This window comes from Bombus pascuorum, chromosome 1 (genome assembly GCF_905332965.1).
Source record: "Bombus pascuorum chromosome 1, iyBomPasc1.1, whole genome shotgun sequence".
Classification (NCBI taxonomy): domain Eukaryota; kingdom Metazoa; phylum Arthropoda; class Insecta; order Hymenoptera; family Apidae; genus Bombus; species Bombus pascuorum.
Window position 1 is genome coordinate 27899080 of NC_083488.1, and position 23331 is coordinate 27922410.

General features: G+C 29.6%; 3 protein-coding genes and 1 long non-coding RNA gene across 8 annotated transcripts; 3 read left to right on the forward strand and 1 right to left on the reverse strand.

The window, feature by feature from the left end:
* The first annotated feature begins 93 nt into the window (after positions 1-93).
* On the forward strand, positions 94-4838 carry LOC132909472 (nucleosome assembly protein 1-like 1). Of its 3 annotated transcripts, XM_060964339.1 has the most exons (9): positions 94-246; positions 1604-1767; positions 2715-3007; positions 3149-3302; positions 3446-3583; positions 3682-3829; positions 3925-4044; positions 4184-4297; positions 4524-4838. In XM_060964339.1, exons 2-9 carry the CDS (start codon positions 1615-1617, stop codon positions 4532-4534), a joined length of 1131 nt encoding a protein of 376 aa, XP_060820322.1. In that variant the 5' UTR covers positions 94-246; positions 1604-1614; the 3' UTR covers positions 4535-4838. The 3 variants fall into 3 exon arrangements, with proteins under 3 accessions (XP_060820322.1, XP_060820315.1, XP_060820329.1); XM_060964332.1 differs by having other exon boundaries at positions 4184-4838; XM_060964346.1 differs by lacking the exon at positions 1604-1767 and having other exon boundaries at positions 113-246; positions 4184-4838.
* Positions 4839-5577: 739 nt separating this feature from the next.
* On the forward strand, positions 5578-8900 carry LOC132909463 (N-acetylglucosamine-6-phosphate deacetylase). Its single transcript, XM_060964322.1, has 7 exons — positions 5578-6370; positions 6648-6922; positions 7115-7244; positions 7306-7394; positions 7475-7619; positions 7715-7891; positions 8115-8900. Exons 1-7 carry the CDS (start codon positions 6160-6162, stop codon positions 8312-8314), a joined length of 1227 nt encoding a protein of 408 aa, XP_060820305.1. The 5' UTR covers positions 5578-6159; the 3' UTR covers positions 8315-8900.
* On the reverse strand, positions 8874-22348 carry LOC132909434 (mucin-1-like). 3 transcript variants are annotated; one of them, XM_060964302.1, is made up of 21 exons: positions 22116-22345; positions 16382-16528; positions 16243-16300; positions 16055-16125; positions 15258-15434; positions 14978-15076; positions 13492-13590; positions 13104-13202; positions 12845-12943; positions 12677-12775; positions 12432-12530; positions 12231-12329; positions 12006-12104; positions 11803-11901; positions 11553-11651; positions 11344-11445; positions 10796-10894; positions 10605-10703; positions 10422-10526; positions 9872-10131; positions 8874-9469 (listed from the first exon to the last, which is right to left on the reverse strand). In XM_060964302.1, exons 2-21 carry the CDS (start codon positions 16488-16490, stop codon positions 9386-9388), a joined length of 2154 nt encoding a protein of 717 aa, XP_060820285.1. In that variant the 5' UTR covers positions 16491-16528; positions 22116-22345; the 3' UTR covers positions 8874-9385. The 3 variants fall into 3 exon arrangements, with proteins under 3 accessions (XP_060820285.1, XP_060820268.1, XP_060820276.1); XM_060964285.1 differs by lacking the exon at positions 11344-11445; XM_060964293.1 differs by lacking the exon at positions 8874-9469 and having other exon boundaries at positions 9995-10131; positions 10422-10546; positions 22116-22348.
* LOC132909495 (uncharacterized) lies at positions 12793-13397 on the forward strand. The gene is made up of 2 exons (XR_009658546.1): positions 12793-12898; positions 13185-13397. It is a non-coding gene; the product is annotated as an uncharacterized LOC132909495 (long non-coding RNA).
* Positions 22349-23331: the final 983 nt, after the last annotated feature.

Genomic DNA, 23331 nt, shown 5'->3' on the forward strand with positions numbered 1-23331 from the left:
ATGGTTTAAAAAGCATGACAATCTACTTTTCTTTAACATTTATTACGTTAAAGAAGCTTATTAACTTGGCATTTGAAAAATATACCTAGGGATTTTTTGGATCGCATGATAGTAGCACTTGAGGAGAACAGAAAAGGATAGAAGAAGAACTAATTTCGTATTGTGCGACTTACTCTAACGAAAGTACCGACACAACGACCGGTTGGTTGTTCGTTCCGTGGCTCTTTCTTTGTGCAGTCTTAAAAGGTACGTTTGCCCCTTGTTTTAATGCTTTTATTTCAAAATTTAAATATTCAAAAATAATGCTTTCACTCGAAAACAATTATTCCTTATTTTTTTAGTTTTCACGCATTTATAACCCCGAAAATTGCTTTTTTTGTCTGTCCCATGTGCACGCTCTTTGTGTCGAAAAATTGAACCTTGCGATAGCTTCGCGACTTCTGTATTTCTTTAAAAAATGTATAAAAAGAAAGAAAACGAACGTATAATAAATGTGACGTAGCTGGTTCCGACAAATAATTGATTAATGAATGTGATTTCCGCTTTTTTCATGATCTCTGCGTGCCCTAGCAAATAACCTTTCTTCCTCGCGAATATGGTGACTTTCAAATGTCAGTTCAACGTCCATGCAGAAACTAATTCGAATTAAGGAAATTTGTCAAGAGTAGATGTTTTTAGAGAACGTTTATTTCGTTCATAGTATGTACTTAGACAAGATTCCCGATATTTGCCATGCACATTTAATAGAGAATATATCGCAACGTACAATTTAATTTCAGTATGTTTGTAGATTGATTGATAGTTTCTTGCCTTTTGCTGTGTTCTTTATTGCTCTATGAATTTTTTTATAGTTTACTCCTTCTTTTAGGTGTTCGCACATATAGATTTAATCATTTTTCCGGTATATATGTTCGTTTTGTTTCCTATACCACTTTCTTTTTCCTTGCAATAAGGAATACATACATGTATGTTAGTCTCCAATTGATTGAAAAAATTCGGTTGAAATATGTTTTTCAAACAAGTAATTATCATTGTATTTTACTATGATTTTAGAAATAAATATATATATTGTTAAAATAAAATACTTGCTTAATTACTATTTAAAGTAATTTTATTAAGGTTACTGCGTATATCTTGTAAAACAAAAAAAATATTTTCATATATTTAATGTCTTTAATTAAAATTAAAGTGAATGAGCTAAAAATAGGCATATTCAAAATTTATTACATTACATACATACCATAATATCATCAGTTCATTTATATTTTGATTAATTTATTTTACTTATGTTAAATATAATATATTTGACCTTAAGTAAGAAAAGATTTTTAACAATATTTAAGTAAAGATGAAACATCTAACACAACAGTAAAATCATATATTATTTTGAAATTTTGTGTCTTTTACAAAGTATAGAAATTATTCAAAGATATATATATATATATATATAGAGAGAGAGAGAGAGAATTAAATGACTGCTCAAAAACTTTTTAATCTTTTAACTTAAGTACCCTTTTTTTCATCTTATACTCTACTTTTGCCCAACAAAATTACTTTCTGATTATACAAGTGTCTTTTTTACAAAAGAGAAAAATAAATCTAGATTATAGTACTATGACAACTGATCCAGAGCGTGCTGGTGAAAATAGTGAAATGGAATCTGTTGAAGATGAAGATGAGAACAAAGCCCCAGAGCTTTTTTCCAAAATTTTAAATAGAGCTGATGTGTTAGCTGCTCTACAAGATCGCACTGCACCTGGAATAGAGGTATTCAAATTTCATATTGCAAATAATAAACAGATATCAATGGTTAGTAACTTTCTAAACAGAACCTTTTACAATTAATGGAAACAGATATAGTTAAATTTAAAGCTTTTAACTGAAATTGAAACTATAACATTAAAGGTTTTAATCATTGCGTATAACTTTTGTGTCTCATTTTAATGATCAATATTGAATTCTGTTTAAAGACTCATATAATTCATTTAGTCCTTGATGATAATGTTTTAATGTGTCTATTTTATTTGATATTTCAATATTTTAGTATTATTCTACAGAACAATTTGTATAAATCAGATTAAGTAAATGGATCATTTTGATTTGGAACTTAAAAAAAAATAGTGAACTTTTGCCTATTGAGTAAAAAATGCTCTTTATTTAAGAAAATTGAATGTTGCTTTGTCAAGTATTGTAAACTCACTTTTTAATAAGTTTTTGTATAATTATTATTTTTTATGTTTTTCTTTAAACTTGAATCAATTGGACAAAAAAAAATTTTGTGGTTCTCTAATATAATTTGATCAACTGAATCCATGTAATTTTGTTCCCTTACAACAATTTTATTATTTTTTTGTTTTGTCCAAAGTAATTCCTATTTACATGTGTTATCAAATTTGTTGCTTGTTTAATCAGCTATTAATGCAGGCCATGAATTATGCACCGAGTAGATTAGAATTGAATATTTCTTCAATTATATATATAAAAATATTAATAACTGAGTTTTTTATTACATTCTATATCCCAATAAGTTTAAATTTTATTTACTGTTCATTGATTTAAATATTTTAGTTAAATATATTAAATAATTAAGATATAAAATATTACATATGTTCAATTTCTAATATTTAAACAAATTTACTATTAAAAAATATTGATTATATTTTTTATATTATTTTTGAAAGCCAATGTTAAAAGGAAACATTCAATTTTTATAGCAAATGCAGAATCTTCCAGCTCCTGTAAAGCGCAGAATTAAAGCTTTGAAACAGTTGCAATTAGTTACGACTAATATTGAAGCAAAATTCTATGAGGAAGTACATGCCTTGGAATGTGCTTATTACAAAATGTGTGCTCCTCTCTATGAAAAGAGGAGTGATATAATATCTGGCGTCTATGAACCAACCGATGAACAATGTGTATGGGAGAGTGATGATGAAGAAGAAGGATTAACTAATGATTTGAAAACAAAAGCGAATCTCGAAGATGATAAAGAATCTAAAAAAGAAGAGTATGACCATTTTATTTTATTTAAATAAACTAAGAATTTTGCTGCAAGAGTATAAGATTAAAAATTATTGTTTTGTTTCATATGACTTTTTATGAATGTTCAAATGTTAGGCACTCTACTAACAAATCTTAATTATTTTAGGAGTGAAAATGAAGATATTAAAGGGATCCCAGATTTCTGGTTGACAATATTTAAAAATGTTGAAACATTAGCTGACATGGTTCAGGAACACGATGAACCAATACTCAAACATTTGTATGATATTAAAGTAATATTTCTTGAATCTAATCCAATGGTAAGTTGGAAAAGAAAAAAATCATTAAATATCTACATATAAACGAAAACCTACCTATACCATTAATATATAAATAAAATTGTGAAACATAAATAGAAATGAAATAAAAAGAATTTCATTAAAGATAATAAGATTTTTTGTAGGGCTTTGTTCTTGAGTTCCATTTCGAGCCAAATGAATACTTTTCTAATTCAGTTTTAACAAAAGAGTACCATATGAAGTGCACCCCTGAAAAAAATGACCCATTTAGTTTTGAAGGACCCGAAATATACAAATGTAAGGTAAATATTATTTTTAATCTAAGTTTATATGTTTTATTTTCTACATGAAGAAAGAATTTATTCAAAAGTATATATATTCATCCTAACCATTTGTATAGGGTTGTGTGATTGACTGGAAAAAAGGAAAAAACGTTACAGTAAAAACTATAAAAAAGAATCAGAAACATAAATCTCGAGGGTCCATAAGAACTGTAACAAAAACTGTTCAGAACGACTCGTTTTTCAACTTTTTCAGTCCACCAGTTGGTAAGCCAAATCAATATTTTTATATTTTATGTTTTACTTACATATTGGTGATAATATATATTACTATTGTTATTAATTGTAAACTATTTTTCTAGTGCCAGATGATTCTGAAGCAGAAATAGATGATGACACTCAAGCTTTATTATCCAGTGACTTTGAAATTGGCCATTATATAAGAGAACGTATAATTCCTAGAGCTGTACTGTATTATACAGGTATTTCACAAAGTGAAGTTGATATTTAAGAAAAAAATACAAAGTTTTTTCGAGTTTTGCTAGAACTTTCAAAACTATTGGTTAGTGAAAGTAATTTATTGACATATAATGAGTAACGAATAAAAAAATGACATTTTAGGAGAAGGCTTAGAAGACGAAGACGAAGACTACGAGGAAGAAGAGGGCGATGAGGACGACCCTGAGGAAGAAGATGAAGATGATGAGGAATCTTCTCCGAATAATGCACCATCAGGTGGGAAACAACAGGGAACTGATCCTAATGACTGTAAACAACAGTAGAATTACATACAAATTTTGCTAAAAAAAAATTATTCGTGCGTACATACACACAGCATACACAGAAACAGAAACACATAAAACCTGACCGATAACTGCCTAGATATCATCCTGCACCTGTGGCTCCAACGTAATCCTGTTCGTATCAATCATCTAATATCGTATCATATCTCCTATTCCAGATCAAGCCTAGATTCTTCGACATACCGGTGACAAAAAAAATTATGCGTACCCTCCCTTTATCTGACGTTGACGATGAGTAGAAAATACGGCTCATTAACAGCCTAAGATTTAATATCATATAAGTATAAACTAATTGCGCTCTCAGCTCTACATAATCATTGTCATTTTTAATTGCTTCATTTTATACTATTGTTACGTTTATATACAAACAAAGTTAGTTGAATTTTTTTCAAAACGCACGTTGATCTATGAAGAAATTTTTGGGTACTGTTAAAGCATTTTTAATACAAAAATTGAAAAAAACGCAAACAGCAGATAGCGCTTTGTTTCTTCTTGCCATGTAACAACTTCTGTAGTGCCATTTTCCTCTCCTGTTTCTTCTCTTTTTTCCTTGTTGCATTTTTTTAACATTGTTCTTTTCCTGTAAGTTCTTAGAATTTGCTTAAGTTACAAAAAATCATGTCCTTTTTATACGGTTTTATATTAAATTGTTTTCAATCCAATTTGTTATAATCTTGAATTATAATAGACTTCGAAACCGATCAAGCTTGCTGTGTTACCTTTATAGTAGGTTTTATGAAATTTCGTGTAATACTTTTGTGTATTGTACTTAAATATGAATTAAATAAGTTCTAACGGTGTTGGTCAGGTAAGTAGTAAATGAAGATTATTTCACACTTTCATTGGGTTTACCATGTTTCACATGAGAAACAAAATTTAAAAAACAGACACAAAGAATTATTATAGTTTTTGAAATTGTGTAATAATGTACACCAATAAAGTACACCAAATTTACTTTTTCTAGTAAAATTTACTTAAATTTACAGAAATGGTACTAACACCTTTTTTCTAGTGCAATATTAAAATTGAGAAGCATCCGTAGCTTAGTAAAAATAATAACATATATAGCTCTTGACATTAAATATATGTATATCTTTCTTATACAATAAAATATATATCGCGATAATACGAATAAGTTTATCGGAAATTATATTTTGTTATATTCTCTGTATTGTATAAATGTATAAGTAAATCAGAAATGTCATGCGATTTTCACACTTTTGTAACAAAGTGTAAACTAATTTAAAAATCATAACTATTTTCGTCTTTTTCGAAGTACAAAAAAATACATTGTTACATTTAGTGACATCTTTGAAGAATTATGATAATTAATGTTACCGGTCATTGCTCTATTTTATAGACCTTTACAGCTTTACTATAGAGATATAAAGATAGATTACGTAAGTCATACATTGTCGTGTAAGTGGATGCGATATGGAAATAGAAAAAGAACGCTGCATAGTGGCGTTTATCTGATAGACATGCATACTGACACCGCTCATTGATCGGTGTTACACCGACATATTGACTATATGAATGCGCATACGGGATTAAACGAACACACAAGAAGCCTCTACGTAGCGTTCTCTTTCTATTTCTATATCGCTTTCTCAGCTCGCTCACGCACTCTATCTGTATATCTTTATAAATTTTACAGTATAATAATTGTGCTCGTGACCAATAATGCGATAAGTAAAGTGCACTGATAAGCATTTTTTTCTTTTTTTTCTTTTTATTCCCTAAATAAAGATAATCTCGTGTATTTTGACGCGAAAGAATTTTTGCTAAGTGAATATGTCTCGAAAAGATCAACAAATTTTAAAACAGTTTTACAATTGTTGTATTTTACGCGAGGGGAAAATCTTAAACGAAGATTTATGGGTTCGCGATGGGAAAGTCGTTGACCCAGAAAAAATTTTTTACGACGAAAAAGTCAAACCACATATAAGAATCGATTGCAACGGCGCGTTAATTTCTCCTGGATACATTGATCTTCAAATCAATGGTATATAATGCAAGTATAATAACAATAATAATTTCATTATAATCTAGTATAATTTGTTGTAAATGTTATTCTTTTACATTACATATATTAGTATACAAAATTTTGGTATACATTATTAGATAATAAGGTATTAATATAAAATATTCCTTATTTCAAAATATTTATGCAATAGGATATTTGTACAATGCTTCTACGATAAATATTAACTTTGTACAAAAATATTACAAATCTAATTGTACGTACAATTACACTTTGTAACTATTATTTTACTTACTAGGTGGTTTTGGAATAGATTTTACACATAATGTTAATGATGTACAAGAAGGAATTAATAAAGTAGCCAAAAAATTGCTTGAATTTGGTGTAACATCATTTTGTCCAACTTTGGTTACATCACCTAGTGAAACATATCATAAGATATTACCAAACATTAAGAGAACAAAAGGTGGGAAACATGGTGCAACTGTATTAGGAGTTCATTTAGAAGGACCTTTCATTAGTCCAAGTAAAAAGGGAGCTCATCCAGAGAATCATATAAAACAATTTGAAAAAGCAAGTCTCCAAAATATTTTCAATTCATGCATTTAATGTATACATGAATATAAAACAAATTTTAATGCATCAGTAAATATTCATATGTGAATATATAAATTACTATTATTTCTATTCATAAAAATTTTCATGCTTCAAACGCATATATAAATCTAATATTTTTAATTATCTTTTCATATATATGGATTTTAGGGTTTCAAGTCATTAAGTGATATGTATGGAAGTTTAGAAAATGTTTGTCTTGTAACATTGGCACCTGAACTTCCTAATGCCCAATCTGTGATTACAGAATTGTGTAAAAGAAATATTACAGTTTCTCTTGGTAAGATATAACTATCCTAATTTTAATAATTTAATATCTTTTCTAAGTCTAAATATTTTAGGACATTCTGTAGCAAATTTGAAAGAAGGAGAAGAGGCTGTAAAGAATGGAGCATCCTTTATTACCCATCTTTTTAATGCAATGTTACCAGTAATTATACAAAATAATTTTCTATTTTATAAAAAGTATAAATCATCAGTCAAGCGTAAATGATAAATTTGTATTTATAGTTTCATCATAGAGACCCAGGATTAGTTGGTCTCTTAACATCTGATCAAGTTCATCCTGGAAAAATTATCCATTATGGCATAATTGCAGATGGAATTCATACTCATCCAGCAGCATTGCGTATAGCTCATAGAACCCACCCTGAAGGTATATATGTGTATCTTTTTTTATAAAACAATCCTTACCTGTCTTAATTACTAATTAAAAAGATCTTAAAATTATTATTTAATTTTGCGTTTTAGGTCTTGTTTTAGTTACTGATGCACTGTCAGCACTAGGATTAGAAGAAGGCATACATCAATTAGGACAGCTTAAAATCGAAATGCGCTCGGGACGTGCATATATTGCTGAGACAGATATACTGTGTGGAAGTACAGCAGAAATGTCGAAATGCGTTCGTCATTTCAAAGAAGTAACAGGTAATTTAAACAATATGACATATATGATATATAGATTTTTTAAATTCAATTTTCATCTTCTCAAGAAATATTAATATCTTTTATTAGCTTTTGTTCTTTACTATAATATCTTGCAAAGAGTCCTGTATATTGATAAAGATTACTGTCTCAATATTCTTATGGAAGAATATTTAAGTATACTATTTATATCTAATTACTATACAATATTATTCACTTTTTATAGGCTGTTCAATAGTAGAATCTTTAGAAGCTGCGACTCTCCATCCGGCAAGAACCTTAGGTATTGAAAAGACTAAAGGAGTCTTAAACTATGAAGCAGATGCCGATATGGTAATGTTGAATAAAAATTTAGAACTATTATCGACGTGGATAGCGGGAGAATGTGTTCATTGTAATTGCAAGTATGTTGAATATTGTCAGTAAAGCACAGAACATACTATTCAAATAATTGCTTAATGCTCATGGACATAGGAATTCCTGTGTCTATGTCAATATTACTCAACAATTGGTCACTTTTATTAGGGAAATTGGCGGAATTGATTTCACAAAACATTCAGAAAAAAATGTGGCCATTTAGCCACTTGTATTAATTATATGAGCATGTACTTTACATGCCTTAAATATTACACTTTTCGTATATAATGCGCGACGGCTGTGAATATCGTTCTAGCCATAATTTTATTCATCTATCTATTCATATTGTAAGATATACAATTATATACGCATTTTATATAAAAGTATTTTTTACGAACGTACTTATATTTTGATACATATAAAATAAAGATTAATCTTTACCTTTATTGTATTGGAGGGAATATGCCTTTAATGATATAAAGTCAAAAACAACTATATAATTTTTATCTTTAAATTAACAACAAAAAGGTCAGTTATTTTTTATAGTTAGGTACAAATAGGATGTATATCTATTTCGACAAAAAATGTTATTCGTTATAAAATATTTAGATAACAGTTTCAAAATATGTACAAATAAATTGTTATTTTTAATTCATGCATTATACCATTTATTACAAAATATCCTTGATCGTTTTTTAAGGCTGAGTTGTACGTATAAAGTAGGTTTGATGTGTAGAATATTTATTTCGTCAAATTTTTGAAATAAATATAGTATACATGAAAAAATAGAAAGGCTAGGTTACTATTTCATTTGATATCAGTATATGTGAAAGATGTCATCCAATTAATATCATCATTATCACAATTTGTAATATACATAAAATTGTTAAATGTTTTTTTTTTTTTTTTCATTTAGAAATATATTTTTCTTCTTATATTTGAACAGTTAGTAACATCAATATTTTAATTACACATTAAACAATATTTTGTAGTCATTTTAGCAAAGCGTTCAGAAATCAGTTGTTTGCATGAGAAGTTACTGTTTCACAATAAAATATTGTTATTGTTGCATCAATTGTATGTGGTCTGTTCTTTCAAGGTAGAACGACGATGAAAGCCAAGTCGCGTAAGGTTCTTATGTTAATAAACGACGTCCTTCAGGTTGCATATATATGGCGAGTGTCTAATACCAAATGAATGTGCTGGAGGAATGTCAAGAATTACCTGTAAAAGGTAGTTTTTATCGCTATACGAGTGTTCCATAAAAAGTTAATAATCATAAGAAAACTAATATCTGGTCCAGTCGTGCACTTTTTCTGAAATCGAATTAGGATCTCAAAAGCATTTTTCGTCAGAATACTGATATTCTTTAGATATAAACATAAATAATTAGTATAAATAAATAATAAATATAACAAAAATAATTCTGAACTTTCACGAATACTGATATTATTATGTTGAGATATACTATTGAAATCCATACAACTCGAACGTCAGATAGATGCGATTTCTGGTTGTATACCCTTAAAAATAATTATACAATTTATTAAGCGATGTCTATTGAACAAGCTCTGAAACTTTTGAGTCTTTTAGTTTTTGAATACAGTAGGAAGAAATTAGAAGTACTTTTTCTGGACAATGAGCTCCAGGTCCTGGAATCTGGGAATGATCATCAGGCAGCTGATAGCGGGTACTTATGCTATAAGCCGGACTTTTCAATCTGACTGCATCTGGTTTAACAGCTTCGTATGTTCCAGGCCCAGGAACTAAAACACGATCATCTGTAGAAACTTTCTGTCTACCAGAGATAGAGTAAGCCGGTGCTGCTTTTTTGTTTCCTTCCTTTGTTCCGCCGAGAGCAGAAGGAATATTATAAACGTTCGGAGCTGGAACAGAATAAAAATAGTAGCGACTTCACTGATGTTAGATTATAAAAACATATATTTTCCTTAGAAAGTAATAATCATTTTATATACAAAAAAGATATAGCATTTTGAATAATAGATTATTTAGCATTTATATAATATTAATATAATATAGCAATTTAAATAATATTATTTGTATAACTGCGCTATATTTTTAGCTATATTTATATAATATAGCATTTTAAATAATATTATTTGTATAACTGCGCAAAGAAAAGATAAACTAGCAGAAACAAATCCTGTAAATTTACCTGGAATATCATCTGGTCTATTTATACTTGTTCTAAGACCAAAAGTAAATCGCAATGCTTTTTCCAATAAAAGCATAGCTTTTTCTGGACTGTATTCACCTGGACCTTTAAACCAAATATTAAATCTATTGAACAAATACACAAAATGAACAAAATATAATAAATTTTAAAAGATTACCGTACCTGGTATAGAATCCGTTTCATGTACTTCAGGCTTAACTCCAAAACTATAATGAGGTGATTTATTCAAATTTACCTTTTCAGGATGATAATTTCCTGGAGCTAAATTTTTAATGTATCAAAATAAGTGACTTTTGTGCATTATCATAAACGTTCTATAAATTTTATTATTTACTTTTACGAATATTACTTACCAGGTATATCACTAGTTTTTTCGTAAGATGTTTTTAAACCAAACGAATAACGTGGCGATTTATCTAAATTGACTTTTTCTGGAGAATAAGTACCAGGAGCTACAAAATGGAAGAAAGGAATACTAATGCAATCATAAAAAAAGATGTAGTAAAATGATACTCGCTTATGTAGCTATTATAAATTATAGCACAGTATTATAACATATATGTAATTGAAAAAACAATTTCAGTAATTTTGTATCATCAATAAGATTTTTTTTACAATTTGCAAAATTTAAAATGATATATGAAATTCATCTTTTAATAGTAGGTGAAATTCATAAACACTTTGTAATTTTAAAAACAAAATATTAAAATAAAGTTATACAGCAGTTATAAAGCTGTAAGCAAAAGAGAAGTGAAGAAAAAAATATAAGAGCTGAAGCTTAAAATGGTTTGAATTAAAAATTGCACCATATATCAGAAGCATGAAATATTTTTAATTAGGAACTGTTTTAGAATCTAGCCTTGCGGTAGTTTAGTAATAATTTGTTAGTCAACACCGTTACCTGGTGTATCCCTAGGCTTTTCCAAGGGCGTTCTATTACCAAAACTGAAATAAGGTTTATGTTCCAAATTTAGTACTTTCTCTGGATAGTAATCAGCAGGGCCTACCGAAGCAATCAAATCATTAGTAATTGTTTCTACATAATGTTAAAATCTAAACCAACTTTTCCAAAATAAGAAGCTGCTGCAATTTGCACTAAATAAAATTCACCTGGATTATCATTGGATTTTTCCAGTGTACCTTTTCCTGATAAGCTATATTGGGGCCCTTTATCTAAATTTACCTTCTCGGGGCTGTATGTTCCAGGTGCTGTGATAATAAGTAGAATATCTAAGTCTCTTTACTACAATTGTTGTAGGATTAATTAATAAATAAATAAATAAATAAATTAATTATTAGTAATAACTAATATCTTGTTATGTAAAGGAAATGGGAAGATTGAATTTTTTACTTTAATCACCTGGATTATCATTAGGCTTCTCTGGTAAACCTTTACCAGATAAACTGAATTGAGGACCTTTGTCCAAATTTACTTTCTCAGGACTGTAAGTGCCTGGTGCTATTGAAAAAATTAAATACAAGAAGACATTAATCTAAAAGAATAATATATTAAATAATAAATCAAACTATCAAGAAAATCTAAAAAAAGATAAAAGAATTCACCTGGATTATCGTTTGGTTTTTCTGAAATTCCTTTTCCATATAAACTATATCGTGGACCTTTGTTTAAATTTACTTTTTCAGGACTGTACGTACCTGGTGCTATGATAGAAGAAAATGTAAAATATCCACTAAGAATTAAATGCTAATTAAAAATTATTATATAATTAAGTAACAAAATAGCAAATTAAGTAAATACAAAATAAATAGAGAACTGATTGTACTGACCAGGGTTATCAATTGGTTTCTCAGAAGATCCTTTACCTCTTAAGCTATATTCTGGACCTTTACTCAAGTTCACCTTTTCTGGACAATAATCTCCAGGTGCTGTAGAAGAATAATATACAGAAGCAGTAAAGTAATCCTTTTGTAAACTAATAAAAAAAATTAATGTTAAAAATGGTAGTAGAGTGGCTATAATAACTATACCTGGATTAGTGTTTGGTTTATCAAGAGGTGTTCTTATTCCAAAACTATACTGTGGTGCCTTATCAAGATTTACTTTTTCAGGTGCATAAGTTCCTGGTGCTAAAAATTGATTTTCTTTATTTATGTTTAAAACTTAAAAATCTACATATGAAAGTAATTTTTTTTACAAAAGTTACTATTTGTTTCTTCCAACACAATGTTTAATTAAAATTAATTTTTCAAATTCCAAGCTTGTATTTACAGACCTGGATTATTGTCTACTTTATCATAAAAAAGTCTTCCGCTTAAACTATACTGGGGACTCTTATCCAAATTGACTTTTTCAGGATTGTAAGTACCAGGGGCTGTAAAAAAGATGCATGTGATGTAACAATTGCAATAAAAATCTACAACTATATTCTTCATGCAATTACCTGGAGTATCGCTTATTTTTTCGAGAGGTGTCCTCAGACCAAAACTAAATTGCGGTGTTGTATCCAATTTTACTTTTTCTGGACAATATGTACCTGGCGCTAAGAATCATTTTTTGAAATTTAATTATAGATAAATACCTTTCATTTTATGCAGTCATTAATGGAACTTTTTAAACATTAGTTATAAATTATTTAAAATCAAAATTAATATTTTGTTATCAAAATATTACACTTCAATAGTATATAAAAATTCGCATACCAGGGGTGTTGTCAGGTTTTTCTACTCGTCCTTTCCCAGTGAGGCTGTATTGAGGACCCTTATCCAAATTGACTTTTTCAGGGCTATACGTGCCAGGTGCTATAAAAATAAATTGACATGTGCTGGTGATACTACAATTCGTAAATAATGTACATTACATATTATCACATACAAAGTTACACGGCTGTGATAATAAATTCGTGATTATTATTTTGTCGACCGAACAAATGTACAGCAAGTCATGAATTTGCAATAAAATTAATTAGGTTTCAATAAGTTATTTAACAATAATTGGTAGAAAATATGTTTGAAAAGGAATGATTTTACAGATTTAATTAAATTCGGTTAACAAAATTTTAAACAAGTGTTTTATGATTGCCTTAATTACCTGGGGTGTCGCTCGGTTTTTCGAGGGAAGGCCTGAGTCCAAAACTGTACTGCGGTGTATTGTTCAATCTTACCTTTTCCGGACAATAAGTACCAGGTGCTGATATCATAATATACAAATAATTATTAATTTCATCATAAATAAAACCAACATTTTAATTTAATTATGCATTTTTCTTTTTAGCGAAACAAATAATAACGGAAGTAATAAAAAATAATATATCACAAAACGATTACAGTGAAAGAAGAAAAATTATTTCATAAAAAAGAAATTTTATTTCATAAAAATAAAATTTAAAGTATACTTATTAATATCTACAAAGGAATGCAGTTACTACATAATTTATGTTTAAAGATTTCTTTTTTTAATTTTGTAATACAATATCAAATAAATATCATAAGTGCAAGTTACTATACATGCAATTCAATTATTAAATACGTTGCAAGCCAATCATTTTGATTTGCATCATTCTACATACTTGCCAAAAATACAACAATAATTTAGAAGATAGAAAAGTTCGAATAGCAGAGATGCAGTGTGTATTAATCCAAAATCACCAAGCTACAATCGCAAAAGTAAGATAAGAAGCTGGATAGAATATTGTCGTCACTTAAAGGAAAGATTCAAGAAATATAATACCTAAACATCGAATAATGTTTATTCTTCGAGTTTATATTTGTACTTTCGCAGAATTCTTCATAATACTTCTAGGCGATCGAATCGCTACAATCAATGGAGATCATGCAGCATGGCATCGATTCTTCCTAAGGAATCATTTTCCTCTCATGACAAACGTACTTTTTGTTAATTTATTGTAAACTTCTTTTTATTTTAATACCGTTTGAATTATTGTAGTATTCTAGGTTACAAAATTATTAGTAAAGTATATTTAGAAAATATACATTCAAATCGATTTAATTACCTTAAAACCAATTTAATTTTATTAAACTGTAGGGAAAGAGATGTACAGACTTTTTAAACAATGTTGGTTAATCAAGCGAGAGATAATAGGAAATAATGAGAGGAATCTGTTTTGCTTAATTTAATCTACACGCACTTATATCTAATCTCGCTCTCTAGAAATGAAAATTTTTACTGCCAACTAATTAAAGCTTTCGACGAGCATCTTTCCAGATAACAATGTCGATAATACAGATTGATGTATAGCGGGTTACTCGTTAACAGGTGTTTAAAATTTCAATCTTTTAGATTTAATCACTAAGAAATGAAACGGGACTAGACATATGCTTTTTAGACAAAAATGATATTCTTTTCATCATCCCTTATTGTTTCCTGCTTGACTGACATGCATATTTTACAATGTCCTGTACATCTATTTGTTACATCTATGAGAAAATTTGAAGTAAGTCTTATTTTTGTCAAGATATGAAAAATAGATAACTGTATTAGTTATTATTTAATTAATATCTGTAGAGATACAGAGTCGTACAGATGCAAGATTTATTGTTTTGATTTAATTAATTACCAGGTATATCGCTTGATTTGTCCAGTACAGGTTTCAACCCAAAACTATATTCGGGGGTTTTGTCGAGATTCACCTTTTCGGTGCAGTAATCATTTGGTGCTGCGATTAAGTCGACATTTATCATAAATATGTTTTAATGAAGATATCAAAAAATATTACATAAACAAGATTATAAATAATGATTTGTGGAGGATAACAAAGGATTTTGAATACGTATATGTAAAATATTATTTACATATATACGTATATGTAAATATTAACGTATATCTATAGTACTCACCAGGTGTACAACTAATCTTCTCGGTTTGCGTTTTGATGCCGAATGAATATTTCGGTGAGCTATCCAGAATAATTTTTCCGGCTTTTTCCGGATTATAATCGCCAGGAGCTGGTGTCACTTCCTGTTTCGTGGATTTCGTGCGACCATGCAACGATGATGCTTGTGCAGCATCTTTTCCTGCAGAAATGAATACAGAATTTAACAAGTTCTATCATCAATACGAACGAGGTTTAATTAGAAAATAATAAATTTAAAAGATTGTTTCAATTTGAAAGTAATAAAAAATTAAATTAGCTTAAAAATAAGTTCGTTTTTTAAAAGTATTGATTATGTTTTTAATCGATTTTATCATCCAATTCTCGTACAATTAAATAGAAGTTATTATAAAATGTACAATATTAAGAGTCTCAAGAAGAAGCAATTATTGGTAGAAAAGTAACGGAATTTCGTGAATAACGCACATTAAAAGTCGCATTCTTGCAGGATATTACTGTTCTGAAGTTTGATCGATACATCATAGAACTCGGAATACCGCTATCTATAGAATTCATTTTGTGCTTACACAGCAGTATTTATGTTTATTTTTGTGGCTTTAATTTCTGTTCACGATAGATAGCATGTTAATCCTTTGTAGACGACAAAGCTATCATGTACATTGTACATACATATACATATGTTATATTAATAAATCAAATGGCAGCGAAAGTATTGATGAACTTACACTTGAATAAGTGGAAAATATATAATGGTGAGTTCGGAATAAATGGTTACGTTGTAAAAAATTGATAAGTATCTACCTTTGGCACTAAGCCCGGAAACGTTGTATTGACCAGGACCCGGTCCAGGACTGTCATTTTTCGTCGCGTGTCTAAAAATGAGTACACAATTATTATACCAATTTAATAAAATTATTCATTGAAATTAAAAAAAAACAATTCTTGTTTTCGAGAACTAAGGTGCGGAATTTGTAACTGAACTTACGTACCTGCTCCCAAACGAGAAAGCGGGCGCTCTGCCTCGTTTCGAGTCGGGAACAGTTTTTCCTACAGATTTGATTCATATTTAAAATTTTATCAATAAATTTTAATACAAAAGAAAGATTTAAATATAAAAATTAAGATTACCGATTAATGGCGGTAATGTTACACAAGCAGGACCTGGGCTACTATACTCTGCAGCGATAGGACCTCGCCTCTTTGTTGGTGTCCACGGTCTTTGTGTCATGCCACCCATTTTCGATGTTTGTTTTTTGATATACTTTTTATTTTTCTCTAAATATAAGAAACAATTACTCGAATTAACTGCTAAAACTTATCTAAGTGATTTTGAAAAATTAAACAAATTTAAAGAATGGATAATGTAACTATATTGTTATTTATACTGAAACTAATACTAATAGTACAGAAAAATATTATAATTCTGATATGTGATAGCTGTGAATCAAATTGTGACTAACGTTTATCTTAAAATATGGCTTGCGAGTGAAGGACGATTCTAAGAATGCACGTCTAGAATTAGGATCGTTCTTAGAGATTAGCTAATTCTCCACGTGCGCTTTTCATTGTACTGTTCTTAAGTTTACTGCATTCTTTGCATCATTTTTAATTCCATCGCATTGTTAAACAATTTTTTAAGTTTGAAAAATTTGTATCTCAATTCTGTGCGAAATTTTTTTACAATATATTATGCTTTTCTGTTTGATGAAACAAGATTGGAATACAAAGTGTGAAACTTTATCGTATACATACCCTGAGTCATATGAATATTCGTACTCTTTAAAATTGAATAATTTTTATAAAATTGAACCAAACAATTTGATCTTTCTTGAGAAATCAGAAGAATTAATTCACTAGGCAGTGTGTAGACAAATTTTTGCAAAAATTGCAATTGGTCGGAACGCGAAGATCAAGGAAAGGTCGTTTTTTACAACTTCTTTATCTGGGTCTATAATGAAAATTTAAGCAATACGATTTAAGAGATCAGTTAACGTTGCTATGAGCTACGGTTGTAAATCGCAGTTTTTTACGATTTTCTTAAGATCTTTCCTTAAGAAACTACGTACCATTTCTTTTATCATTCACGTCATTTAAAGAATAGAATATTCTACAATGATATTTGGGGTACTTATGTAATCAAAATCGCTGATTTTTGCACAATATGAAATAGACAAATAATTGGTATCTCGTTTATAAAGGGCAATTAATATATACATAATATACATCGAAAAGTTATGCCTTTTTGCATGAGATAATCGAGGAGTCTCCTTTGGAATCGTGCAATCAACACGACCTCGAAAGTCGGTCCACGAAAGAAACGACTCACGAACAACCATATAAGAATATGTCCATGGTAGGTATCCAGAATCGCCCACCATTCGACATTGAACTGAATAAAGCATGAATATCACAAATTGTATAGCGTTCAAACAAGTCAAACAAATGCAGGTCAAATGACTCATGACCTACTTATAGTATTTTGTTATTCCATACACATGTACTAACGATATTCTAATAATTGTAAGTGGTACGATCTTCCAGTTAATCTGGATTATGGAAACTTACGTGATTTATTATTGCGTATATGTCGTATCTAGAATGTAAAATAGATTTTGGGATGTAGTTGTTAAAATATATATAAGATCATTGAGATTATGATTTATATTTATGGTTAATGGGGGTGTTACATCGTATAATAAATTTAGAATAAAATTACGAAATTTAATAATACTAATACAGACAGACATATTCTTTGTAAAATCATCAAAGAAAATGGACATTAGAGAGAATCTATCTATATGTTTATATAAAGAGGAAAAATACGATGGATTATTAATTAATCCATCCTATTTCACAAATCATCGATAAATATATAACGTGTATATAGTAACATACATGTTACATAATGTTAAATCTTCGACTTTGTAATATCACTACTATTGAATTAGGATTAAAGCACTTTTTTCTTAAATATGTATGTAATATGGTAATAAGTATCAGTTAAGTATTGATAATACATTCATGAGAATTGAACTAGATTGAGAATAAATCGCTATTTATGCGACGAAGGAAAAAAGGTTGAAAGTCACATGACCGAATTACGTCTTGAAAATTATACAAGACGATTATCGAGAATCGATCATTTAATCGGATTTGCCCAATATGGCAAACACGAGAGACTATTGATCAATCGTACATAGTGGGCTTATGATCTGACTATATATGGCATACTACAGAAAGTGGAATATAGAAAAATAGGTTAAGATTCAAATAGATCTTATCTACCAAATTAAGAAAAACTTCTAATGCTCTCAGTATTACTTCTCTTTAGTCAGTTTCCTCCCCGGCTACGCTCAACTCTATCATCAACTAACTTTCATCTCCGTATTCGGACGATGAAACGCCACGAATCTTTTTATCCACACACGCATGCAAATCAAAGGATTTACATACGGGCATGTACACGTTTCATTAGATCGTTCACCATTGTTTGGATCATGAAAGGACTCAACCATTTCGAAATGTCTCGCTTAAACACGCAAAGAAAATAGTGAATAGATTGAACAAAATTCATGAGGAATCAAATGATACTATTTTTGTCTACACTGTCTTGGATAACCTTTTAGAGTCTCTGACCAAAAAATTAGAGCTAAATACAATTTTCAACATCTTTAGTGTTTTTAGTAAAATTTAAAGACTTGAATGTAATTTAATAATAATTTTTATTAGTTACTAGAGCACACACATACATATTAATAATTTGTGTTTTCCCATATTAATTTTTTATAACCTAGGCTCAATTCTTTTTTTTATTTCTCTCACTTAACTGTCTGTCTTCAATTCTTCAATGATATACGCACGACTGATCAGTTTTAATAGTATCACACTTCATAACAGATCCAATACAGATCCAAATGCTGCATTCGTTCAATAACTTATCACTTGTTACTGATATCCTAACATAAACATGTATTCGGTCCTCAACCGCTCGTCACGCATAGGAATATCATCTTCATGTAAACAATATGCAAACTCGCCATAATAAAAAGTAATACAATGTTATACATAATATACATAAATTATTAATACGTAAGAAAATTATGTTCAAACCTTCAAAATTTTACTAAAAATACGAAGGATGTTGAAAATTGCGAGTGGTCCTAATTTTTTGACCAGGGACTGTATTGTATATTGCAATTAAGTTTTTCAAACATTTCTTTGAAGATTCTTTTGTTCACACCTTTAATCAATTCGAAGGACTCACAGTATGGGTATAATTGATGATTATTTGTCTTAAAGCCTTGACTTGTCTGGTATTAATAATTATACGATTGTGGTATTAAGTGATTGTAACTAGACCGTAGATGTTTACGAAAATTCATATTTTTAGAACCTAAATAGGTATTATATGTATTTTATACATTTTTATCTTTAACTTTTTATAAATGCATAAAAATCCGCAATCGAATTATAAGCTTTCACAGTAAAGTTTTATTATGTAATATAAACAGATTTCGATAATCTATAGATATATACAAATAATTTTGACTAGGCTAAAAAAAGAATAGATTCGACAACAGCAAAAAGTACTTGGAAATAAATGAATATTTTCAGTTAATCAGCCTATATCAATATTAAGGTAACTACGGAATTCAAAGTTACAATCGATATTTAGAAATTTACTTGTTCTCTTATTGAGATTAAAATTTAAGATCATTTTTTTCGCTATTATCTTAAACAATCGGACAAGAGGAAAGTACTTATTTTTAGGCCAGAAATCACCCTTTTATTTGTCTTGTCGATCAACGATCGTTTACATATGAAATACCGCGACGATTTACTTTTTATAGCTTATCATGAATTATGTATTTGCACAATTCGATCTCATCGATCACATGATTCACCGATTTTATCAACGTAATAATAGTACTACTAGATAAATCACCATTTATGTTCTTCTATAATGTCACCGGCGGTGAATTCATTATTACGCCATGGTGACATAATATTTGTTTACAGCTTGGATTACTCATTGTCAGAGTTGCTCATCAGTAAAGCTGTCTCACGCAGTCCTACAGTATTAATATAATTGAACTCGAAATATCCTTGACGACACACCGGTGAATCTTTTTATTCTGTATTTTCTCCCAATTACCTATTAAAATTAAATTGATAACAAAAATAAAGGATAATATTGTGTTCGACAAAGTTATGCAATTTTCAAAGTTGGTTCGTCATAGATTAAAATTTTATTCTTTAAGAATGAATTGACGAATGAAATTGTAATATCGGGCGGGGGAGGAACTATGGGGAAAAGTGATGGATGGGCCCGTGGTCTTTTACGACACGGGGTACTTGAGAAAAGTGTACTTGATTCATAAGAGTTCTCATCGCTTTGGAGATTCAGCACGGCGAAGACGAAGAAGAAGATGAAGAGCGCGACCTGTTCGAAACACGCGTGAGAGTCGACAGCAGAAGCGCGCATGTTTTAACATTTAGGGACGTGGAAGAATCCATGAACACGTTTAGCGGTGACGACAACGTCAATGTGTAAAGCTGGTTGTCGGAATTTGAGGAGATGTGCGATCTCTGCGATTGGATTGATGTGCAGCGCGTAATATACGCGAAGAAACTTTTACGTGGTTCGGCAAAATTGTTCGTCGACTACGAAAGGTGTTGTACAAGTTAGCAAACAATGAAGAAAATTCTGAGTACGGAATTTGAACAAAAAGTGGACGTGTACAGGATACATAAAGAAATGTTGCATCGAACTAAGAAGGAAACCGATACTAGGAGCATGTCTACAAGATGTTAGACATAGCGAAGCAAGTGAGTATGGAAAATTCGGCCATAATAAGATACATCATCGTCGGAATTCGTGACGAAGAGACCAACGAAGTGATACTGTATGGCGCCAAGAACATTTGAGAGTTAAAAGAGAAGCTTACCATGTCCGAAGAAAGTATGAAAGAAAGTGCGAAGACGAAAAGCAAACGAGTTGAAGAAAGATCCAAAAGAATAAATCGCGACGAAACAGCGCAGGAGCGGGTGCGAGAATGCTTTCTATGCGGAAACGAAAATTACCTAAGTGCGGACTGACCAACGAAAAGCAAGGGTGACTAGATGCTTCAAATGCTAGGAGTACGAACACATTGCATCGAAGTGCAATAATCCGAGTGAGTCCTTTAAACATATATATGACAACTTAATTAATTAAGGAAAATATCTCCTTTTATAATTTACACGAGAAAAAGCTACATCTCCAGCATTGATAAATTTTTACCAATAGATTAATTTTTCTAATTAATTTTTGTCTTAGAAATTACCAAATTTTAATTATTATATTATCGACCACTCAGTTACTAATTGTTTAACATTACTTATCATTAATTAATTAATTAAATATCATGAATTATATTTCGTTTTTATATTTGACACTAAACAACTTTTAAAATAAAATTCGTTGATAATAAGATTTTCATTATAAACAGTTTCGTTAATATCGAAATACCTGTTCGTGTATTTAACTTTATGTACGCAAGATGGTTGACTTTTCTAGAAATCTATCCAGGAATACCGGTTCGTCATCTAATTAGTTAACAGTATGTTTATCAAATCTCGATTATTCTCTTAAGGTTTTTTAAATACAAATTTCAGTAAAAATTTGGTATGTACTGCTATAACACTATACAAAATGATTCAATATTGAAAAATACACATTTTTGTACTTAATAGCCTAGTTTATACTTCATAACCCATAGTTGAAAAAATTAAAACTAAGGTTTTTATTAAATTGTAATTACAATCTGTATGATAAATGTGATTGGCTGTTACAAAGCAAAGTGTTAAATCTGTCACTTACCTTGATTTCGCAAAATGTATAGCTTGATGAAATACCGTATTGGGTTCTCAAAGAAAGCCGTGAACAATAACAAGCTGACTGATCAAATCACGAATGCGTTAGAGATATTTATTAGAGAAACACAGAAGCACTAGATTCGTTATTGCGATACCTACACCCGACGTGAGTTCCTGAGCGACTGAAGATTAAATTAAACGTAGCGCTATCGCAGCATGTGCTTGTTTATCCCTACCACACGATCTTTAAATTTCTACTGCGTTTGGATCATTTCGCGCATGCGCCCTTGCGCCGCGGTTATCCTTAACGGGTAACCAATTTGAGTCCCTTGTTTTCGGAATCGAACCTTGCCACTGGATACTCCTTGAATTTTTCTTTTTTATTTAAGTAACACGAAGAAAAAATACCATACATTAAAAAGGAACCATATTGCTATGTTACGGACCTTGGATTTTATTTTGAGTCTGATTACCTTCTTATATATCCACAAAATTCAGTAAATAAATAATTGCACGAAAAATTAATTTTTAATGCAAAATGTAAATGCGAATTTTTAATGCAAAAGTTAATTTTGACTGCAACAAGGAAGAAGAAACACGAATATGACTAAAATATTAAATATTAGTATTGCAAATTTATCATATTGTATAAAATATTACATTGTTCAATGTATTATAGGAAAAAGAGGAAATAACTTAAGTACAAAAGAAATTAAGATATATAACTTGATTCCTTCTTGGAAAGTAACAAGATATTGATATAAAAGCTGCATTTTAGAAAGCAACCTATGTCATCTATTTACATAAAAAGATATCTCCTTGGCTCCTTTATTGGGAATGTATATATACTGTATTTCGCAACCCACGCACCCTAACGGTCTTGGTTTTCATCCTCGACTCTTTTGGCCTTGTATCCTGTGTGCTCAGGACAAAAGTCAGCTAAAATTAGGGGCTCACGTTATCGTTTTAAGTGATGATATACACAAGTGAATGTAAAACGTAATTCCGCTCTTAGTCGTCAAATACAAAGGTAAAAAATTGATACGGTATAGGAGTAGATAGATATTGATAGATACGGATTAGAAATTGATAAACATGTAGTGTTATTTGCAATTGTGCTTTGAAACATCGCGTCTATATAGACAAACGTAATTACGATTAAATAACTAAATATTAATAGTACATTATTATGTCTAACTTCAAAGAGATTTATATAAGTA